Source organism: Phoenix dactylifera, chromosome 8 (genome assembly GCF_051530095.1).
Source record: "Phoenix dactylifera cultivar Ajwa chromosome 8, Ajwa_hap1_PhDact_Kaust_v1.1, whole genome shotgun sequence".
NCBI classification, from domain to species: Eukaryota; Viridiplantae; Streptophyta; class Magnoliopsida; order Arecales; family Arecaceae; genus Phoenix; species Phoenix dactylifera.
This window is the reverse complement of record NC_143197.1, coordinates 11,329,120-11,353,259: the sequence shown is the minus strand read 5'-3', so window position 1 is coordinate 11,353,259 and position 24,140 is coordinate 11,329,120. Positions and strand designations below refer to the sequence as shown.

At 46.8% G+C, this 24,140-nt stretch overlaps 1 protein-coding gene and 1 long non-coding RNA gene across 3 annotated transcripts; one reads left to right on the top strand and one right to left on the bottom strand.

Annotated features, from left to right (window-relative positions):
* Positions 1-16,215: 16,215 nt before the first annotated feature.
* Positions 16,216-16,616, top strand: LOC148702663 (uncharacterized). The gene has a single exon (XM_088702784.2). The coding sequence runs from the start codon at positions 16,313-16,315 to the stop codon at positions 16,463-16,465; it is 153 nt and encodes a 50-aa protein (XP_088558910.1). The 5' UTR covers positions 16,216-16,312; the 3' UTR covers positions 16,466-16,616.
* A 406-nt stretch (positions 16,617-17,022) lies between these two features.
* On the bottom strand, positions 17,023-22,628 carry LOC103696401 (uncharacterized). 2 transcript variants are annotated; one of them, XR_016396156.1, is made up of 3 exons: positions 22,169-22,628; positions 21,981-22,102; positions 17,023-21,883 (listed from the first exon to the last, which is right to left on the bottom strand). It is a non-coding gene; the product is annotated as an uncharacterized LOC103696401 (long non-coding RNA). The 2 variants fall into 2 exon arrangements; XR_016396155.1 differs by having other exon boundaries at positions 21,981-22,628.
* Between the last annotated feature and the right edge of the window lie 1,512 nt (positions 22,629-24,140).

The window sequence follows — 24,140 nt, the reverse complement described above, 5'->3', positions numbered from 1 at the left end:
TGGAGGAGGAGACGGTGGACGGTTTCCTCCGGGGCTTCGAGAACTTCCGGGTGCAGATGCGCCGGTACTGCCCTCAGTACGACCTTTCGACTGTCCGTCCGAGGGAGGACCTGGGCTGGGGGTCCGACGTGGAAGCCCTTTCCGCCATCCTGACATCCGAGGCGGGAATATATGAACAAGACCCCGCCGAGCCTTCGACGGGGGTGGCCGAGGCGGACGGTGTCGTGGAGGCGGCTCCAGCGGCCGAGGTGGACGCCGTCCCGGAGCCGGTGCCCGAAGCTCCTGCCCCCGACCCCGAGCCTGTTCCGGATGAAGATCATGAGGTCATCAATGTGCCGGACGACCCCCCGGATGTTGCTCCCGCCGCTTAGGACTTAGCGTATTTTTCTTTTCTTTTTCGTTGTATCCGGGGTCGGCCCTTGAGTGGCCGACTTCCAATTTTGTAATTGGCCTTCCGGCCCTTTGTTAATGAAAAGATATTTTTGTCATTCCGTGTTCATCTTTCCCTCTGTTGTCGTGAATGAGGCTAGAGCTTTGGCTAACCGCCTCGACGACCTCTAACTTTGTATTTTAATTTTCGGGCTGCTTAACGAAGTTGCCCTCTTTTCCCGGGCTATGTCTTAGCCTTCTCGGGTTCCAGTCATTCCGACCAAAAGGAGCTCCGAGTTTTAGGTTTTTTAGAAAATTTCTCTAAGTCCTATAGCTCGGATCTGAGTGTCGTGAAAGTCATCACGTTTAGCCTTCAGGAAAATCTCAAGGGCTCGAGGTCGGGCCTTGGCCCTTTAAGTAAGACCGGACTAGGTCTGTGCGTGCTGCTATTCGGGGAGTTTAGCCGGATTTCCAAACTCAACTCCGAACCCCTCGTAGGGAGCGCGGGCTAATAAACAAGTTATTGCCGAAGATTTTCGTAGTTATCGTTCTCGGATTCTGCCGAGATTTCGGTGAGCAAGGCCGGGATTTCCAGAGATTGCCTTGGTACCCGTGTTTGGCTGGTACACTCGTGGCCGGGACCACTTTCTCAGCCGGACGTCGGAGTTTACGTAGAAGAGCCGAGTTGGGCCCTAATTTATGAAGCCTTTGTACAAATTGCGGAGACTTGACGAACGGAGCATACATAGCGTAGTTAGGGGGTCGGTCTTAAGCCGACCTATTGGAGAAGCCCGGCTTTGGGGCGTGATAAGACTCCAACGTTGAGATTCCGCTCAGCAGTATGTAGATAAAATTTGACAAGGAGGGCGTCTAGTTAGACGTACCTCTTGCATTCTCGGAGTTATGCTTCGCATGGTGGAGTAGGTTGCCTCCTTTCCTCGTCGACCTCCGGAGTCATTTTGACTTAAAGGGGGGCTCGTGTTTCTCACGGACCCAACAGCGCCCACCGAGGTTGAGAGGATTTGGCGAGGCTTTATTGAATTGTAGCTCTCTGCGTGGTCGAGGGATTTCAGACCCCATGGTAGGACCTCGAGCGCCTCAACCTTGGTCGAGGGATCTTGCGTCAGGTCGGCGAGTCCGTGGACGCTTTGCTGACCTGTGGTGCCTCCCGAGGTCGAGGGAGTTTGGGACTCTACGGTCGACCCTCGGGGCATCCCGACCTTAGTCGAGGGATCGTTCGTCAGGTCGGCGGGTCTGGGCACGCTCTACCGACCTGCGACGCTTCCCGAGGTCGAGGGAGTCTGGTTCTCTACGGTCGACCCTCGGAGCATCCCGACCTTAGTCGGGGAATAGCTCACTTCGGGGATCGGGGATCGTCGACCGCTCCCGGGGGTCCACTTCGTGGCGCCCCGGGTGGAGCCACCCTTTCCACCCCTTACGGCTTCATTCCGAGGTCGAGGGAGTCTGGTTCTCTACGGTCGACCCTCGGGGCATCCCGACCTTAGTCGAGGGATCGTTCGTCAAGTCGGCGGGTCTGGGCACGCTCTACCGACCTGCGACGCTTTTCGAGGTCGAGGGAGTCTGGTTCTCTACGGTCGACCCTCGGGGCATCCCGACCTTAGTCGAGGGATCGCTCGCTTCGGGGATCGGGGATCGTCGACCGCTCCCGGGGGTCCACTTTGTGGCGCCCCGGGTGGAGCCACCCTTTCCACCCCTCACGGCGCCTTTCCGAGGTCGAGGGAGTCTGGTTCTCTACGGTCGACCCTCGGGGCATCCCGACCTTAGTCCAGGTAGGAGAACGAGCCGAGCTCGTCTGGTCAGAGAGGACCGTGCTCATAGGTGGAAGTTGATGGAGAACAAGCCGAGCTCGTCTGGTCAGAGAGGACCGTGCTCATAGATGGAAGTTGATGGAGAACGAGCCGAGCTCGTCTGGTCAGAGAGGACCGTGCTCATAGGTGGAAGTTGATGGAGAATGAGCCGAGCTCGTCTGGTCAGAGAGGACCGTGCTCATAGGTGGAAGTTGATGGAGAACGAGCCAAGCTCGTCTGGTCAGAGAGGACTGTACTCATATCTTGACGTCTCGAACATCCCTATAGCCGGGGCATCCCGACGAACCGGGGCATTCTGACCTTAGTCGAGGGAATTTCGCGCCAAGTCGATGTTTCGTCGTCCTGCGATTCTTCCCGAGGTCGAGGGAGTTTGGGACTCTACGGTCGAGCCTCGAGGCATCCCGATTTTGGCCGGAGAATCTGAGGATCACAGACGACCCAATATTAGAAGAGAATTACAGTCATCAAGATAAGAGAATTGTTTGCGAAAAGGAAGCTGAGTCCATTGTTGATGGGGACATCAGAGCCCTTCATCCAGATGATCCTGAGCCCCCGGATTGAGCCAGACCCGTTTATTTACATATTTATTTTATTATTTTATTTCTGGGCTTATTTGCATTCTAGGGTTTATTTGTTGTTTATTTTATTTCTGGGCTTATTTGCATTTTAGGGCTTATTTGTGTTATTTGTGGGTTCATTAGGATTTATTTCTGTGTAGGGGGGGTTTATGCAAGTTGTGTATTTGGGCCCTATATATAGGGAACTATTTTCATGATTAGGGTTTAATGAAGAATTAGAAATTTTCTCCCCACCTAATCTCTTTCTCTCTTCTTCTCTTTTCCCTCTTCTCCTCCTCCTCCTCTTTCTCTTCTCCCTCTTCTTCTGTTCTGGTTTAACATCCCGCTGAAGTTCTTCCTCCAGATTTGGTCCGGCATCAACTTGGTATCAGAGCTATCGGTTTTGCTTCTATTGCCAAAGCCGCGATCCATCAACAGTTTTTTTTTTCTTTCCCTCGGTTACCATCAACAACAAGAACAGGCCTCTTTCCCTCTGTCAGTCTGTTCAAAAAAAAAAAAAAAGAGGGAAAACCTCTGCGGCGGGATCCTTCACCGCCAGTCACAGCCGCGACCACCATCACTCCCGCTCGCCGCCGCAGGCCACCTGCGGCCACCACCTCGAACCGAATTCCGCCGACGAACAGACCGCCTGCAGCGCCACCCCGCTTCCGCCTGCACCGCCGGAAGCCGCCTTCGGCTGCCACCGTGACCGGCCATCCCTCGCCGGCCGCCGTCCGGCGCCGCAGAGCTTCGCTTCAGCCCACGAAGTCGTGGCCGTGATCTCGCCGCCGCCGCAGGTCACGGAGTAGCCATCGTGTTACCTGCCCCGAGCCCGCAGCCGCCGCCTCGAAGATCGGCGTCTTCCCGAACCGTCGAGAGGTTGAAGACGAGTGGTAACGGGTAAGTTCTAAACCCGTTACCCCAAAACCCGATAGCCCGGGTCCACATCCAGTAAGTCAAAAAAAAAAAAAAGAAAAAAAAAAGAAAAAAAAAAGGAGTAACAAAAAAAAAAAAAAAGAGTTACCTCTTCGTCTTCCCCGAGCCGTGGCAGTCGTCGCTCCTCCGCCGTCGCGCCACCGCCACTCTGCCGCTCGGTTCCAGCCGCGCCGCCCAAGCCCGAGCCGCCTCCCGTCGCCACCGAGGTCTCTGCCGCGTCCGCCGGTGCCGCTCCGCCCTGAGTTCCCCGCCGAACCCTCCGCCGTGCTCTCTTCCCCTGACCGCACGCCGCTTCCGCCTCCACCACAGTGCCGTTTCCGACGTCGGCGCTTCCATCTTCCGCCGCGGTTTGCCGCCCCATCGTTCGCCGCCAAGCCGTCCGCCTTCCGCCATCGTTCGAGACCTCCACCGCAGCGCTTCCCCGACTGCGGCCACCGCCCTCGGCCTTCACCATCAACGCTGCCGAAGCTTCCGCCCTCCCTTCGCCGCCACTACGCCATTCGCCACCGTCGCCGCTGCAACGCGCTCCTCCATCCTCCTCACCGCCCATCGCCCCTCCCTAAAACCCAAATCCCCATTCACCCCATTGGAACCCCTTTCCCCCTCCTTGACCCGCAGACAAGGCCCTCGGGACCATCAAGCCGCAGGCCCCTTCGGGCCCAACCCCCAGTCCCCTCTACCCGCGGGCCGCAACAAGCCCGCCCTGAAGTCCCTTCCAGAGGACCCAAGGTCAACCAGTCCCCACATCAAACTTCAGTAGGCTCTTTATCAACTTGTGCGCCAGTAGCATCTCCTCTCCACAACTTCAACCGCTAGCCGGTCATCTCTCCTCGGCGTCCACTTCAATCATGCAACAGTCTAAGTTCAGCAATCAACACCACTGAGTTTCTGCGCTGCATCCAACGACGTCTCCATTGCTTGAGAAGCCACGGGCGAACGACTCTGGTCGTCTACTTTCCGACAGGTGATAGGTTTCCACTTTTTCTTGAGCTTGTTCATTTAATTATGTTCTAGTTCTCTTGCATGATAGCCACATTTTGAAAACTTACTTTTGCTGTCAAAATTCAGAACATAGAATCCCTACTTTCAAACCCATCCTATTTGCCCTTTAAAAATCTAAATATTAAATTAGCACACCCTAACAACTGGATGCTTCTCAACATTCTTCGATCAGATTGATTTAGGATCAGAACAACTGTACTACTTGATTGCAATCTAATTTCTTAAATTGAATAATCTTAATCCTTAATTCTGAATAACCAAAGTAAAAATCAGCAACATTTAAATTTTAAGTTATTTTTGTGAAGACTTGCTGATTTCTGAAATCATAATAGATTGCATTAGTAGGTTGTCCTGCATCAAATTTGGTCTTACATCATAGTTATTAGGGTTTCATTAGTGACACTGCATTTCATATCATCACCCAGTGTCCTCATTGCATGCCAACCTGTAGTGATATGGAGTACTATCTCAGTCAACCTAAAACCCCTGTAGCTACCATGAATTCCGACATTTTGAGGTCTATCAGGGAGCAGATCATTGCCATACGGGCTGGATACAAAGAATTCCAACAAGAGATCCGTGAGCTCGTGCAACATTCTAGGACCCCTAAATCGCCAACCCCTGTTACAGTCCAACCTAAAATCGGTTTGGTCGCACCACCTGTAGTCCTTCCCCACTCTCCTAGGCACCAAACCCAATACTCTAGGTGTCAACAATTCGGCTATATAGCGCCCCAATGTTCCACTAAGACCTACCCGATTACTGAACCAGAAGTTAGGAACCAAGAGGCCGAATATGTCGAAGAAGTCTATGAACCAAATATAGAAGACTATGAAGAAGACTTTGAAGACGAACCTACAGAATTAGACTTTGTCCAAAATGATTCCCAAAGGGAGACTATTGATCTAAGTACAACCAAGCCACTTCACATCACTACTGTGGAAGAGGTAGTGACAGATATTGAGAGCAAGTCACCTGAATTGGCACTTGTAGCTAAAGATACCCATGCAGAGTCCAACCTTGAACATTCCCCAGTAGTAGTTTCTCTTCTAGAGGAGTTTCATGATGCACTCCCTGATGATCTTCCGGATGCACTTTTTCCAATGCGTGATATCCAACGCGCAATCGATCTAGTTTCCAGAGCATCCCTGTCCAACCTTCCACATCATAGGCTCAGACCGAATGCATATGCTAGGACCTGAAATTTAATGTTACCAACAGTTGAGTTTGCATGTAATCGTCCATTCGAATTGGTGCATGATCACAAACCTAGGCAACCCATAGACCTGTTTTTCATGTCTCATCAGTATAGAGTCTTTGAGTCTACACAATCATTTGCATCACATCCACATTCATTGCATCAAGAAATCAGCAATTGTAGTCACTTTAATGACTTAAAATATAAATTCTTTGCTGATTTACATAGACGTTATAAGGAGTTAAGTGAAAAAGATTACGTCATGATAAGAATTAGGTTTGAACGACTTTCTTCGGAAACGTTTAAGAAATTGCAAATTTGTAGTGCAGAACAGTTCAAAATCTTAAAGAAAACCAGTTCGAATGCATATGTTGTGGATCTTCCTGATGACTATGGGATTAGTGCGACATTTAATATTGAAGATTTAGTCCCATACAAAAAGATAATATTCCTGCCTTCTGACCCCTTTATTGATATACCTGCCCATGTTGGACACCCTGCCCTATTACCTGCTGTTGAGCCACCACCTCCCAAATTTCATGCACGCAGAGAACAAATAGAACATATATTGGATGAGCAGGTTATTTCAAGCAGGAACGGTGGTTACCAACGTTACCTTGTTCGGTGGAAAGGTCGACCAAAGTCTGATGTGACGTGGATTTCCAAAGCACAGTTGCAGCGCATTGACCCCGATCTTCTGGAGCAGTACGACAGCCGGCCAGACCTGTACTCGATGGGGTCGAGTTTTTCTCACCCGGGAGGAGTTGATGGGGACATCAGAGCCCTTCATCCAGATGATCCTGAGCCCCCGGATTGAGCCAGACCCGTTTATTTACATATTTATTTTATTATTTTATTTCTGGGCTTATTTGCATTCTAGGGTTTATTTGTTGTTTATTTTATTTCTGGGCTTATTTGCATTTTAGGGCTTATTTGTGTTATTTGTGGGTTCATTAGGATTTATTTCTGTGTAGGGGGGGTTTATGCAAGTTGTGTATTTGGGCCCTATATATAGGGAACTATTTTCATGATTAGGGTTTAATGAAGAATTAGAAATTTTCTCCCCACCTAATCTCTTTCTCTCTTCTTCTCTTTTCCCTCTTCTCCTCCTCCTCCTCTTTCTCTTCTCCCTCTTCTTCTGTTCTGGTTTAACATCCCGCTGAAGTTCTTCCTCCAGATTTGGTCCGGCATCAATTGTCCTGATTGTCTTGAACCCCTAGGGGTTTTACTGGTAGTACATTCGTAGATTCTCGGAGTTCCAGCTTCGCGGGATCAGGGTCCCCTCTAGGGACTTTAATTTATACGCCCCTGGTCGTTGTACCCGGGCGATCTGATACGGCCCTTCCCAATTTGGGGCGAGCTTTCCTTGCTCAGTCGGTTGAGAAGCCTCGGCTCTCCTGAGGACGAGGTCCCCCACTTTGAAGAGCTTGGGCTTGACTCTAGGTTGTAGTATTGGGCCGTTCGCTGTTGGTATCTCGCCATGCGGACCCGGGCAACCTCTCTTGTCTCTTCGACGAGGTCCAAGTTGCTCCTGAGCTGGGAAGAATTGGTGTCGGGGTCATAATGCTCCACCCTTGGTGAAGGCAGGCCGATCTCCAACGGGATGACGGCCTCAGTGCCGTATGCTAGGTTGAAGGGGGTCTCTCCCATGGGCAGTCGGAACGTGGTCCGGTACGCCCAAAGGACATTGTACAAGTCCTCGACCCACTGTCCTTTGGACCGATCTAGCCTAGCCTTGAGCCCCTGCAAAATAGTGCGGTTAGTTACCTCAGTTTCCCCGTTTGTCTGGGGGTGAGCGACTGAGGTGAAACGGTGATCAATGCCGAGCTCGGAGCAAAATTCCCTGAAATGAACATTGTCAAATTGTCGACCATTGTCAGATATAAGGATACGGGGTAGTCCGAATCTGCAGATTATGGACTTCCACACGAAGTCTCGCATCTTTTGCTCGGTGATCCGGGCGACGGGTTCGGCCTCGACCCATTTGGTGAAGTAGTCGATGGAGACGACCAGGAACTTTCTCTGTCCGGTGGCCAGGGGAAAGGGCCCCAGGATGTCGATCCCCCATTGGGCAAACGGCCAGGGGGCGATGATGGAGGTCAGCAGAGCTGAAGGTCGGCGCTGGACATTGGCGTTTCGTTGGCACCGATCGCACTTCCGGACGAAATCCGTTGCATCCTTCTGGAGTGTGGGCCAATAATATCCTTGTCGCAGGACCTTATGGGCTAATGCCCGACCCCCCAGGTGATTTCCGCAGATCCCTTCATGGACCTCTCGGAGGGCATAGTCCGCCTCGGAGGGGCGGAGGCATCTGAGAAGGGGAGAAGTAAATGATCGCCGGTAGAGTCTATTCTCGTATAAGACATACCGGGGGGCCTGGCGCTTGATTCGGCGAGCTTCCGTCTCGTCGTGAGGTAGGGTTCCGTCCTGAAGGTAGCAGACGAGCCCATCGATCCAGCTTGGCTCGGAGTCGATGCACATGGTGGGCTCGGGTTCCTCCGTGCTGGGGATCCGAAGATACTCGAGCGCTGTTCCCTTGGGAAGCTCGCTCATGCGGGAGGTTGCCAATTTGGATAGCTGGTCTGCCCTGAGGTTTTCCGCTCTGGGGATGTATTGAATATTGAAAGAATTCAGGGCAGATATGAGTTCCCGCACCTTTTGGAGATACTTTTGCATGGATGGCTCTTTAGCTCCAAAATCTCCTTGGACCTGGTTCACCACCAGCTGGGAGTCACTGAAGGCCGTCAGGTCTTCCACTCTTAGTTCTTTCGCCAGCTTGAGCCCGGCGATGAGAGCCTCATACTCGGCCTCATTGTTCGAGGCCGGGAATTTGAGGCGCAAAGCTTGCTCGGCCACCACTCCGTCTGGACTGGTGAGGATAAGTCCGGCCCCGCTACCCCCCGAGGTCGAAGACCCGTCCGAGTGCAGGACCCATGGCTACCTCGGGGCCTCCTCTACGGATTCGGGTGGCCTCTCGGGGTTGTCCGGAAGGGTGCACTCCACGATGAAGTCGGCGAGTATCTGAGCTTTGATAGCCGGCCTGGGCCGATATTCGAGGTCGAATTCCCCGAGCTCGACCGCCCATTTGGCGATCCTCCCCGCACGATCCGACCTCTGCAATATTTGCTTCATAGGCTGGTCGGTCAATATAGCTATCGTGTGGGCTTGGAATTAAGGCCTGAGTCTCCGAGCCGAGATGATGAGAGCGAAGATGGTCTTCTCAAGTTTAGAATATCGGGTCTCAGGATCCCTGAGAACCCGGCTGGTGTAATAGACTGGCTTTTGGAGCTTGTCCTCTTCCCGGACGAGGACTGAGCTTACTGCAGCTGGGGAGACGACCAGATATAAGTAAAGGACCTCGCCTTTCTGGGGCTTGGTGAGCAGCGGGGGAGAGGCCAGAAGGCTCCGAAGCTCTTCAAAGGCCTGCTGGCATTCTTCTGTCCACCGGAAGTCTTTCGGCCGTTTGAGGCTCTTGAAGAAGGGGAGGCATCGCTCGGCTGACCGAGAGACGAACCTTCCCAGGGCGGCAACCCGCCCCGCGAGCCGTTGCACCTCCTTAACTGTCTTTGGAGGCGACATCTCTTGCAGTGCCCGGATTTTCTCCGGGTTGGCTTCAATTCCGCGCTGGGTCACTATGAAACCCAGGAACTTGCCCGAGGTGACCCCGAACGCGCACTTCGCCGGATTGAGTTTCATTTGGTACCTTCTGAGCTTGGCGAATGTCTCGTTGAGATCGGCTATGTGGTGTTCCGCCGCTCGGCTCTTTACCAGCATGTCGTCCACATAGACTTCCATGTTCCGGCCGATCTGGTCTTTAAAAATTTAGCTAACCAGTCTCTGATAGATGGCCCCAGCATTTTTCAGGCCGAAGGGCATCACCTTGTAGCAGTAGGTGCCCTTGTCGGTGATGAAGGCCGTCTTCTCCTCGTCTTCTGGCGCCATTCAGATTTGATTGTATCCTGAAAAGGCGTCCATAAAAGTTAGCAGTTGGTGTCCTGAAGTGGAGTCGACGAGCTGGTCGATGCTCGGGAGGGGGAAGCTGTCTTTTGGGCAGGCCTTGTTCAAGTCGGTGTAGTCCACGCACATACGTCATTTTCCGTTGGCCTTCTTTACGAGGACTATGTTGGCGAGCCAGTCCGGGTAGGAGACCTCCCGGATGAAACCGGCTCCGAGGAGCTTGTCCACCTCTTCAGCTGCAGCCCGTTGTCGTTCCGGAGCAGAGCCTCTTTTCTTCTGCTTCACAGGCCTGCTGGTCGGCCTTACCTGGAGTCGGTGGACCATGACTCCAGGGTCAATTTCCGGCACGTCCGCAGGCGACCAGGCGAAGATGTCAGCGTTGTCCCGCAGGAAGCTGACAAGGCAATCCCTCTCGCGGGTGCCGAGGCCGGAGCCGACCTGCACAGTTAGCTCGGAAAAATTTTCTTATAGTGGGATTTGAATAAGGAGCTCACCGGGCTCTACTTGCTTCTTCCAGAGGGTGTCCCTTGCGTCGAGGGTTTCTATGGGCAGCGAAGGGCCCATCGGGTGGTCCGGCGCCTCGGCTGGTTGCTTTACTGTGTGGGCCGCCATGTAGCATTGCTTGGTGACCAGCTGGTCTCCGCGGACCTCGCCTACTCCTTGGTCGGTGGGGAACCGCATGAGCAAATGGCGAGTTGAAACCACGGCTCGAAGGGCATTTAGCCCTGGGCGCCCAAGGATGGCGTTGTAGACCGAGGGCAGACGGACCACCAGGAGGTCCATCCTCACAGTGCTCTCCCGGGGGGCGAGGCCGACTGTGACAAGGAAGCTAGCCTCACCTTCAACCGGGACTGCATCTCCGGTAAACCCAACCAACGGGGCATTGACTCTCCGGAGATGCCCTTCTGTCAATCCCATTTTTTGGTAGGCATGATAATACAAGATGTTGGCTGAGCTTCCATTGTCAACTAGGACACGCTTTACATCAAACCTATTTACAATCATAGAGATGACCACAGCGTCATCATGGGGGGTTTCGACCCCTTCTAAGTCCTCGTCCGAGAACGAGATGACTTCACCAGTACGTGGGCGCTTCGGGGGTGCTCCCTGGGCGGCCGTTCCTGCCAAGGCCCGCCCGATCATGTTGATGGTGCCGGCGATGGGCCTGTTGTCGCCCGGATTTTCGGTTGGTGCGACATTCTCCGCCGGCCTCCTTTCCTCAGGTCGGTTCCTCACGAACCGGTTGAGTACTCCCCGTCGGATGAGCGCTTCTATCTCATCCCGGAGTTGGTAGCAGTCCTCCGTGTCGTGCCCACGATCTCGGTGGAAGCGGCAATACTTCCTGGGATTCCGGGGGAATCCCGTGTCTCGCATAGGAGGCGGGGGTCGGAAGAAGTCCCGACCCTCGATTTCCATCAGGATTTCGGCCCGGGGAGCGTTGACAGGTGTGTAGTTCTCATACTTTTCTGGGTACGTCCGAGGCCGTGGTGGGGACCTCGGCCGAGGAGGGGTCCTTTGCTGAGATCGCCTCTGCTATCGGGGCGGACTTCTCAGTCTGGGGAGGTTCTTCTCTCGGCGGGGGGGTCGGCTCCTTTGTCGGCCGCGCTCCTCGCGGCGTTTCTTCTGCTTCTTCGAGGCGGGCTCAATTGCCCCCCGCCTGGATGCAACTGCCTCCTCGGCCTTGGCATACTTCCGGGCTCGGACCAACATTTCAGTGAAGTCGGCCGGGAAGCTCTTCTCGATGGAGAAGAGGAATCGGTAGGAGCGAACCCCAGTCTTCAGAGCCGACATAGCTATCGACTGGTCTAGCTCACGAACCTCCCATGTGGCGGCGGTGAAGCGGTCCAGGTACTCCTTGAGGGACTCCCCCTCTTTCTGTTTGATGTCGAGGAGGGAGTCCGACGTCTGTCGCTGGCGCCGGCTGGCAGCGAAGTTGGTGGCGAACTGCCTGCCGAGCTGCTCAAAAGAGGACACCGTATTCGGCTTCAGCCCAGAAAACCAAAGCCGAGCGGTCCCTCGGAGGGTCGCTGGAAAGGCCTTGCAGAGTATGGCCTCCGAGGACCCTTGCAGGGCCATGAGGGCCCGATAGCTCTCTAGATGGTCGAGAGGGTCAGTCGTCCCGTTGTAGGGTTCCACTTGAGGCATTTTGAACCTCGCGGGAACCGGCTCATCCTCGATCTGGCGGGAGAAGGGGGACTTAGTAGTGAACTCAAAGTCTCCCTCTTGTCTTGCCTTCTTGCTGTGGAGCGCCGCAATCTGGCGCTCCAGATGCTCAACTTTCCGGTCGAGCTCCCCCACTCGTGGAATTGTCGCCGTGGTTTGCGCCGGCTCACGGTGGTCTGGGGCTGACTCCGCCTCAGAAAGCTGGGGCCTCCGGTCGAAGCCTTCTCCCGGTGACTCCCTCCGGGGGGAAGCTCGTTCTTCGTTGTTGGCTCTGGAGGAGCCATGCAGGTTTTGGCTTGGGAAAACCGGGCCGTTGGGGAGACACTTCGGCAGGGCCTGAGCCCGTGGGGGGAGCGTAGGTAAGGCTTCCTCGCGCCGCAGACCCTGAACGGCGGCGGCCAGGGCCTGGACTTGCTGTACCAAGGCGTCAAACTGTTCCGGCTGGACCTGAGGAACCGGGTCCGCCGGAGTTGGAGAATTCTGGACAGAGTGTCCAGGACTTTGCGGGGGACGCCGGGAGGCGTTAGAGGCTCCCTTACTTCTCAACTTCATGACTGCTACTCGGGCCCTTCCTCTAGCGCCAACTGTTGCTGGAAATTGGACCCGAGGGCAATCTTCGGGTCGAGGAAAGGGAGCGGCGAGTTCTCACGGCGGGGCGGCGGTCCGTCGGCGAGCGGCGTCCTCCGTCTGGGGCGGTCGGAGAGAAGGGACGGCTGGTCCACGCGGCGAGGCGACGATTCGTCAGCTGGCGGCGTCCTCCGTCTGGGTGCCTGCACACGAGCCAGTGGCCGGGTTTTCCGGCGCCGGCCCTCCGACGCTCAAGTCAGGGAGGGGGCAAATAGTGTAGAAAGGAGATAAACAGTATCTGTAGAGTGCATCAATCTTCCAACCCCCTCCTGAGAGGCCAAGGCTCCCTTTTATAGGCGGGGGTCGGTTTACCTGCGATGTAACAAGGCGAAGCCGTAGTACGGCTCGGCATGTCGTTCGGGTCGGCGCACGGTCAGGCGGATCATTGCACTGATGTCGGCGGTGAGGGCGTCGTACAGCCCGAACTAGCACGCTATCAGGCGAATTATTGCATTGGTGTCGGAGGTATGGCCGAGATCGGAGACTTATCATAGTTGACTAGACTCTGTTGGGCTGATTTGCCGTGGAGAGCTGAGAGTCCGTAGATGACAGGAGCCATGCGCATTTATTGTGGAGTAAGCCGGAGATCCGCATTTATTGTGGAGTAAGCCGGAGAGTTACAGCGACCATGCGCAATAAATGCCAGAGGGGCGTCAGGGTATGGTCCTCGGCCAGACCTCAGAGGCGCACGGCCGTAGTAGGTGGCTGACAAGAGTAGACCTCGAACATCGGGGTTTTTCTTAGGTCGGAGGTCTCGAGGTCGGGCGTTCCGAAGTCGGACACCGACTTCGGCCGTCCGGGGTCGGTAGTTGTACGGCTTCTTAGAGGCATTTATGTCATTTGGGAAAAAATCTTATTCCCCCCAACACTCTATTATCCGTACCCACCTTGGAACCACTGCAAGTTCGTTAAAAACTATCCTATTAGAGTCTGATTCGGTCGAGTATCTTATCTGACCCTTATGATGTTGTATCATAACTCATAAGATTACTCTACTTTCACCTTAGGATGGTATTGAAATTAGATTATGGTGCTTGCAATAACTCTCATGATGTACTTTTATCTCATTGGACTCAAGACTTGATGTTGTATCAAATGTTGAGTTAAGGTTCCATCATTTGTGATTTTTAAATATGGGCTTGAGGCCTGTCCCCTTTGATGTTTTGAACACTAAATTCTTGGCAAGTTCTTTTGTTAATGGATCTGCCAAGTTTTGACTTGATCTTACAAAATCAACAGTGATCACTCTATTTGCAATTAATTGTCTTACATAGTTGATGTCTTAGTCTAGCAGGTCTGGATTTTCCATTATATACTTCATTTTATGCTCTTGATAGTGTGGCCTTACTATCCCAACCTATTAATATAGGTGGCAGTGCTTTAGACTATAATGGTATCTCATATAATAAATCTCACAACCATTCTACTTCTTTACTCGTTGAAGCTAGAGCCACAAGCTCTGTTATGGTGGGTCTGCTATACATGTTTGTTTTTCAGATTCCTAAAAAATTACACCTCCATCAAGCATAAAGATCCACCTACTTGTTAAAGCATGATCTTCTTTTTTTTATAATCCAACCGGCATGGATAAACCTTTCGGTTGCATCCTCTGATATGCATCTTTTCTTAGGTTTTTAACTCTTTTGCTGTAGCCATGTTCTGGTAGGTGTCAAAAAGCACATCCGATATTTTCTTCAAAATATGTACTATGCATACGTAGCCGTCATCATCCCACTTTTGCCTGGTGTGAGTTTTTGTCGTAATCTCATGGTCATTTCCTTCTGACTTCGGCATCTTGAGGGCAAAAACAACTTTGAGAATTGTAAAAAGAAAGTATATTTTTTTCTGCCATCTTAAAAATTCTCTCCATCAAAGTGAATTTAACGAAGTCTGTTGTTATTTCTCAAAATGTTAGGCCATATGTTTTAACAATGATATATTAGAAATCTAAATTTTAAAATTTATATAGAGTTGATGTATTTTGGACCGATCCGCATCCAATCCGACCCATATCTAATCTGTTTAATAATTGAATCTCTCTCTCGAGCATGTACGTGTATGGATGCACGCGTGTGTCATAAACTAGTGGTGCTATGGGGATATCAGTGCTTGTGGTAGGTCACAAAGCAACAAATGAACGGGTTGGCCTACTGAGCTTGAGTTTGTCGGTTGGCACTTTCCTTATCATTGCATCCGCTTTGAAGAGATTTTAGTTTAAATTATAAACATGCAAATAAATAAACAAATAAATAAAACAGAACAAAAAGAAAAAAACCTTGGTGCTCCTGCTGCTATGCACGGTTACAAGAGTGAGGAAGGGTGATGAAACAACGTCCCCGTGCGATCAAGCTAATTTTTAGTATCATAATCTGATAGTTTGGTGCTCTGATTGGCTGTTCGGCTTGAGCTTTAATGGTTGATAACTTAGGTCCATTAATTTTTTTGTTTGGTATACACTTAGGTCCATTAATTGCTAGCATTCTGATGTATCTCCAACAAAGTAACAAAAAAAAACAACTAGCCATAGTAACACATTACAAGTTCATAAGGAATCTGCCAAGCCAATATGGGGCCACATTGGGTTTTCCTGTTGCAACAGGGTCCATCCCAAAAGAATGCCAACTTGGTGTCTTGCCTTTTTAATTTCACAATTATTAAGCCTCAGCAAGTGCAATGGATGTGATCTCAATCGAACTGAAGATTGACTAATTACTACAAATAAGAACGTATGTGGCTTTGCATTTTAGAGGTACTGAGCATGAATACTACAAATTTGACCAACGCTAGAATCTCTTCTCCAGATTTTTTTTATCTTATAATGTAGTAGATAAACAGGGAAATCCCCAATAAACAAAAGGCTAGTTTGTTGAACATGGGTTCTTTCTGTAGTACAAGTATTGCTTTCTATTCATTCATTGAGAATTTTGGACCCTTTCAAATGGTAGTGGTGGGGGCCCTGGTTGCTGTGCGGTCTTCTCCTTTTTCACAAGCCAACAATTAAAACAATTTATAACAAAAACTGTTGATTGTGATGTTCTAACTAATACCATCAGCTTCATGGTAAAAGAATGGATGTTTTGAAATCAAGAAAACCACCATCAACTATCACAACCCAGGATCTCCCATGCGTGTCCTCACATACTTCTCTTCTTTAAATTCCGGTGTTCTCGCCAGGCAAAGAATTTAAATTCATTCAAATCTAATTACAAATGGCACAAACAACTCGTGATCAGCTTAAATATGCTTGTGCTGCAGTCTCCTTTAGTCCACACAACTCACACCCACATAAATTCTCACATAGAGAACTAGCCAAGTTGCTTTGCAAATCAAATTCAAACATAATCACATGCACCATGATCAGCTCATAGTTAACTCTTGTGGCATGACTCTGATACCATTTGGAACAATCCAAAAATCTCACCCAACAAGCCTAGCCAAAAAATATTATTTGAGTTTTTTTACTTCTGTATAAATACCCAAAATCTATCCAGTGAATAATCGATGTGGGACTAAACACACATCCGCATGGATCTCCCCAATAATTCTTTCAATTATCATCATCAGCATCATCAAAAAACCTCTCTCCACCAGCATCAAAAAGTCCTTACCAACTTTCCTAGAATCTCTCTCTCTCTCTCTCGCTCGCTCGCTCGCTCGCTCGCTCGCTCTGTGTCATGGGGAAGATTTGCTGCACTGAGTCAGAGGAAAATGGTGGGATGAATTTTACGGGACTACTCCTGGCGCTTGTCATTGCTTTGGTGCTGCTGTTAATCTGCTGCACACCTCGCCGGCGTAAGGTGATCTGCGTCTATCCAAAGCACTGCTGAGGAATTGGAGGCACATCTTCTGCAACTCTGGCTGGGAGAATCACTGGGATCTCTTTTTTTTATCCTTTTTAGTGCAAGATTCGTGTTCCACAAATTTCGCTGTACTTTTTCATTTTTCAATAAGAATATTATCCCTATGCTCCTTTAAAGATGTGATGATGATTCAGTACCGAGGCACCATAGAAAATTTTTGGTAGAGAAAGAGTAGAAAATTTCATATCAAGGTTCTCTTGGATGACAGGAGCCTCATAGGCCTCCAGGTATTACTTTCTTTGCTTATCCATTTGTTTTCCCCGTTGCAGATGAGATAAGCAACTGTTCAGGCAACATTTATTCTTTAGCCCTGCATTCTCATGCCATATAAATTACCATAAACTTAACAAGTTTCAGCTCTTAACAAGATGCCTGATGGATTTCTTATAAACTCACTTTTCAATTATGGTGTTCCAAAAAGATTAGCAGTTTGGGACAATTAAAACACTTAAATTTTCTTAACTTCCTCCTAAAATTTATGGATGGAAATATATGCTTTCTTCAGATCTAACTTAGCATCAACATCGAAGGGAGCTGTTCTTGCATATCATCATAGCCGGACAGATAAATAATTCAAAGGAAAAACAGAAACGTCATGGATCCGTAGCACCATAACAACAATAGGTAATTTTTTACAGATCTCTCTGTGTTGAAACCTAAATGAACTAATTCAAACTTGCAGATTCCATTCACCTGCACCAAGCAGAACTCATTATTCTCTCCCATACATGCCATTACTCAGCCTTCGTCTTTCTTCTTCTTTTTCTTTTTTCTTCTTTCTTGTTTCTGCTTCTTCTTGGTCCTTTGTGTTGTTGCTGTCCTCATCCTCTGCTTCAGTTTGCTCTCTCTTCTTTTTCTTCTTTTCTTTTGTGCCGAGCTCCACTTCTGCTTGGCATGACAGGCTGATCTTGATTCTCTAACTCATTAGGGCTTGGAGCTTCATCTTTCTTTTACTTCTTTAACTTTTTCTCCTGCTCTTCTTCTGCCACAGCTGGAGCATTCTGATCATCATTTTGCAATCAGGTGCTCTCTATATCGGACTTCTTTTTCTTCTTCTTCCCTTTCTCCCCTTCATCATCACCCCCTTCTTTCAAGGTAGCTTCTTTAGCTACCTATTTCCTCATGCTTTCCTCTTTCTAGGCTGTGCCCCCTCCTGTTCATCGGCCAACTTCTCAGCAGCTGGTGCAGTGCTTTGCCCAAGCACTAGATCAGCTGAGGGGTTAAAAGTCTACTAATGCAAAGTGACACAACTAAAGCAATTTTTTTTTATTTTTTTTTTGATGGAAGAAAATTGGCAAAACCCAAGCTGAAGTTCTACTGAGAAAGTAAAAGCACCAGTGAGGACAGGCCATGATTAGAGGAAGCGACTGGCTTTTGGTTTCAGAGTAGTTAAAAGAGTTGCAGCATATGCCGCATGCTTATGGTCAAAAGACAGAGATCAAATAAATCCCTTACGTGCAAGCATAAAAGTAAAAAACGTAAGAGGTTTATTTATAAATGCAATTTCTTTTTTATACTGGTTTTTCGATGCACAAAGTCAAGTAAAATGAAATCAAGTTTAGGATGCCACACATAAAAAGTACTTCTATCATTGTTGAACTCGAAAATATGGGATATTTAACTCATAAATTTCACATATTATCGGTTAAAAATTGTAAAAGTTGAGGGGTTTGCACGTAATTTAAAGCTTGAGGTTGTAGAATACAAATACTTAAACATGAGAACTATCTCTATATCTCTATACCTGTGATATATACATACATACATACATACATACATACCACACACACACACACACACACATATATACATACATACATACATACATACATAGAATTTGTATATACATATTGTATACATATATGAAATATATGGCATGTATGTATGTGCATATAGATATACTATATTCTGTGCAAGAGCTTTCACCAACGTGGCAGAAAATCTAAGGACCAAAAAACACCATGGCAAATGAGAGCACACGAATTTGACTTTGAGAATTTAATAGAACTGTCGTAAATAAGAATAAATCAAGTGAGACTACGAAACCCATCCCTTCGCTGGAGTAATCAGAGCCCCTGCACCCTTCTTTCAGTCTCTGTCATAGAATTCAATCTTGGGCTTGCCTTCTGTTGAGCCAGCAAAATGGCCCAATTCTCTACCCTCGAGAACTCTTAAACAAGTTTCAATCTATTCACAAATACAAGAATCCAATTTTAGGACAATATGTTGCATAGGATAATGTAGCAGTAGTCTCTTGCCTACACTGCCTTAGCTTGATTTTCCAGTCTCATAGTGTTGTCCTCACTATCACCAAGGGCATCATATCAAATAGCCAATGCAGTTTTCGCAGCAAGAGAACGAGAAAACTTCCCCTTGAGTTTAAGGGCTGCCTGACCAATTAAGAATGCATTGAAGATAAGCCCATATGTTGGTGTAGCATGCTGTGTCTTCAGAGCTCTAAACAGTCATATGAAATTGGTCATATGTCTAAGGTTTCTCAAAGAAAAAAGGAAGATTGAGATATAAAGTCACTCTCTAGACATACATACATATATATGCAATGATGCACATACGCACACAAATACAAATATGTATTTAGTTTTGTACAGGTAACAGCTAATGAAGCACTAGAATTATAAGTTTCAACAGTTTTAAAGGGCACAGTATAGGTGGTGTGTGCATGTCTGTGCTTGTGCAGGTGTGGTCATGTGGGTATCTGTGGGTGCACATACTTGAGGGCAGAGGCCATAAAGAATGATACAAATGCAGCAAAGTATCGCAGCCAATCCCATTCTCAGAATTCCTAATGGAAGAACATGACCGCAAATTGGAACACCCAACCTGATGTACCTACCTTGTCCCCCCATAAGTACCATCACAAATAACATACGATCATAGATTCTGTACAACACAAAAGACTACAATCCATTGTGAGCAGACTGATCAACTCCCCAGGAAGTCAGCATTCCATAAGCAACTCAGTTTGCTCATTTTTGTCCTAGTTAGCCAACCAATTCACAAGCTGCTTGCCCTCTTTATAAATGTGAGTCACTCTTAAGCTCCAATAAATTTCAAGTTAGCTAATGCAAGCTGCAGCACAACCCACAACAAGGCGCCAAACTCAATTGCAACCAAATGCCACACAATAACCAAATAGCGACAAGAAATGTGCAAGAGTTGCTAGAGGCGAACTTTAGACATGACAGAGAAGATGTTGATTTAGGTAACAAGCAAGAGAGCTTTCAGACATCAAACAATAAGGGTGGGTAAAAAAGTAAGTCCTGTTGAAGAAAATTATTTGAGCTCATTGGACGTCAGTGCTTTAATAAAAGAAAAGAGATACAGCATCATGGAAAGTTAAAAATTAATGCTCACAGAAGCAAATCGAAAGAAGTGAATATGACAATTAACAATCACTAAGCTTGCTAATATGCAAAATAAAATATCCGGAAAAGCTATTTTAGTGACTAAAAATTAGAAATTAGTTAGATGTACTATTGAAAAAGATGTGAAGATAAGACCTGTAAGTATCAAGGATATAGGCTAAATGCCAATGAGTTGGCGTATCTGAGGCAAACAATGTGAATGTGCTCACAAGAAAATTAGGATGCTTGCTGACTGTATTCTTATAGCAACCAATGCCAGCATATTAGAAGACTGCCAACCATGGAAGTACAAGCAACTGGAGCATGAGGGAAGAATTACAAGATTATATTATTAAGACAGTCAGGAAAAACTAATTTCTAGAAGTTACATTGCCAAAGTACAAAACTAAAAAAACTATAAGGAATATTGACATGTCAGATGGTAGATCGTATCAGAAAGCAGAATGAATGTTCTTGGAGTCTTAAGCAGGTGTTGTACAGTAAAAATAATGTGGTAAGAAAAAGCTAAGGTCATATACATGGTCTATGATAAAAATCATCTGGTTTCAAATAGTGGCCTACATGAAAGAAGACTGAAGACTCGAAAAAAAAAAAAATATGCTGGAGAGAAAGAAAGGAAAAAAATCTGTGGCTACAAAACAGATGGATAAATAACAAAAGTTAAGCAGGGATTTTAGTGGGACCATGACTTTGAATGCTAAAAATTTGCACTGTTACTAGGCACATTTCTAGATGTTGAACAATAATAAGTACGAGATTACGAAGACCGATTCCTTAATGTGGGAAAAACATCCAGTATAAAATGATTACTGAGACATAAGCATACAACTTGAAAAAGAAATGATCTTCAAAACTACACCATAGGTCAGGGTACCAAAATTAGAAGGAAAAATTATTAGATATGGAAGAAGTTCGTAAAAGTAAGGAATAAAACATGTCCAAAAACTTGAAACAATAAGTATGTACAGAAAGGTTGAACTAGGCTGCAAACAGGTTGCGTTAGGTTGGACACAATTAGACTTAGCCCAACACGTTTCTGAAGACCAGTCAGTCAGATCTGGATGAAAACCATACCAACCTGAAAATTGTGTCACATCTGAGTTTAAATCCCTAACCAGCCCAACTTGACCCAACTTGATCTGGCCCAACCCATAAAACCCATCTCATATAAGAACCTCCAAACCCCAATTCACCAAGCCCCTTTCTAGCTTATCTTCAAACCCAAATCATCCTCCTCTTATTCCTGCCTCCAAGCCACTCCTCTCACCAAGACATTACCTTGAGAAATTGCTTGTCAACCACTTCTCTTCCTCTCATCTCGACCACTCTCCAATAAGGACTTTGGTGACCCCACCTCCGAATTATGCCTCCTCTCAACTTAACTCATCAAAGGATGGAGTCAAGTCCTAATAGCACTTCTCGAAGCATTACTGACAATTGGATTCTCCAAAGAATGGTTTTCCTCTCAAACCCATGTCGCTATCAAGAGGAATCATCGTGTCCACCAGCAGAATGAAATAAATTTTTAGCCATTCTATGATGCTAATAACCATTTTATGATGCTAACAGTACTTTAATCATCTCAATGCATAAAAAACACAAACATATCGCATAAAAATAAAGTGATTTTTCAAAGCTCTAGATTTGTTTCTCTGAAAGATTATGGTTCAAGTGTTACTCATGTAGAAGAATAGATAATGTATGTTCTCAAAGAATTGTTGTAAAAGTTTGTAAAATGAAGACAGAAGATGCAAATACCAAGGCGACCAAAAAGGTTAATGGTTGGAGTGATGTTGCTATAAGGAAGGAAGGGGAGATGCTAAAAAAGTTCACCTTATCCACGCTAAACTTCAGCTTGTACCTAGATACACTGCATGACAAACACAAGCTCGTTGCAGCTAAATCTTGCACAGACAACCCACATATGAGTTCTGTAAGCTGGATCCCTAGTCCCTTCATTAGCTCCAATGACAGCATTGTTGTGAAGGCAGTCTACTTTCTGAAAATTAATATTAACAACTATGCTATGAAATACGAGATATTGAGGTCGTGCAGTCATTGTATTTAAATATGGCCTCATAGTGCAATTAGGTTACCAATTTTTCTTCAATTGCATTTCCAAGTTTGGCATCGGCAACACGTAATGTTTCACCTTCACAATGAGCACGAAGAAACTTGCAGAGACCCTTGCTAGGCTTACCATCAAATATTAATGTTGCTGTGTACCAAAAAAAATATATTAATGTTGCTGCAGATAAAACTTCTGAAGGGTTCTCAAATTTACCGAAAGCTTTCAGCGTCACTGCCTGTTGAAGAAAAAGACTGAAAGTTTCATAGGTAACCAAACAAAAAGAAGGCATACCACAGCAAAAAGACAAGAGGTGCAGGACCATATTCAAACAAATATTCAAGTGCAAAATAAATGAATGAGCACCAAGAAATTAGAGTCTTGACTCTTAATTTAATAAACAAAAGTCATACAACAAAGTGTTCCATCCATCAAATATCAATCACTGTCCCATAAAACATCCTCAAGGAGAGGATAGCAGCATAAATACATGCCCGGATCGTTAAAGAGCATCAATTTGCTAAGGGAGAACAAAGTCGCAAGTAAAAAATTCAGATAGCAGAAATGAATGAAGGCGAATCAAGGAGATGGAGAGAGAAAAAACTAAACCAGGCTTTAGGGTTTTGGCCAGCAGCGATTTCTATCTCTCGGGAAGGAGAAAAAAAGGGAGAGAGCGTTTTACCTCTCTCACCCTGGCAATGGATTCAGCGCAGCTACAATGGAGGGGGCGCAGAAGAGGAAAGCGGTGGGGGTTTAGAGGAGGTTTGCAAGAGGCGGAAGGGGGAGGTTTCCTTATGAGTGGAGAAGAGAATCACACCGTTGGTGCAAAGGAATCTCAGCTGTAGGATCGTAATAGACGATCCAGATAGTGCACCTTTGTTTCTATGGCAGGGGAAAGAGGCATGCACCCGCATTTGTGTAAGGAAATTACGAAGGAAAAGCCATCACCATTTAAAATTAAACCCTTTCTATTTTTCAGACCAGATTTGGTTTCACTAAATTCTGACCTGATTCGATCCAGCCCATTTACTTTTTAGGACAATTTTACATTTCTTATTCTATAGCTTGTCCTAACCTGATTCAAATCAGGTACACTGTTAGAGCTTAATAGTCTCTGACTCTCTATTTCTCTACTTCTTTTTTGTATTTGAGGACGAGAGGAATGGAAAAAAGTATCTTTTGTGTATTGTCTAATGGCATGAATTTTATATTAAGGCTTAGGTTGGTTACATTAAATGGAAAAACTATTTTTTTGAGAAGAAAGTTTGAACTAATAAAGGCAAGATAGAGTATAATTTTGTCATATTTTTAGAAGATAGGCACATGAATCATGATGAGTCCTTTGCAGTTGTTGAAGTTTCTCATGTATTATTATCAAAACTATATTTATTCCTCATCTTAGCTCATGTATGCTTTTTTAGTAGTTTGTTTAGAAAAAAATAGTAGTAGATGTATTCTAACAAATTCAAGAGATATCACTGCTAAGTAAAAAAGGATTAGTATAGATACAATTCTTTTCTACTAAAAAAAAAGTATTACATACATGAACAGAAAATTTTTCTTGTAGCTAACAAGGCCGGGCCTATCATTATTAGGTTAGTTTGCAATAGCATTAATCCTTAATGCTTAGGCATTTTACTTGTATTGTTTTGCATAACTTTCTTTTTGTAGTTTTTACTCATTGCAAAAAAAACTAAGTATAGAAAATGGCAAGTACAAAGATCCAACCCAGACTCGAATTTTTTGGATTGAGATCGGGTTATGGACCCGACTCAACCTGAATGACCCATTGGGTTAGAAATTTTAGCCGTGGACCCGATCCGATTTTTATTGGATTGGATTTGGGTTCAACATTAGAATCCGAATAAGGAAGGAATCATGTTAGGTCGAGGTCACTTATAACTTGGTCTGACCCAACTCATATGCACCTCCATATTTCTATAATGAAATTACACCTCTATATTTCTATAATGAAATTACAGAATAGAGCTATAGGACATCTGGCAGTGGCCCGTCCGAGTTCTGATCATTTTGGACAAGATTTAGCCTGATTTTTAAGCCTGTAGGGTTGGGTTTGGGCTTGAGATTTGAACTCGCCCATCAACCAGATCAGGCTGACCTGAATATAATATATAATATAAAATATAAATATTATATATAATATACATAATATAATATAATATATGTC

Excerpts from the sequence above, each read along its gene's own strand:
- LOC148702663 (XM_088702784.2), top strand. The coding sequence starts at position 16,313 with ATGGGGAAGATTTGCTGCACTGAGTCAGAGGAAAATGGTGGGATGAAT.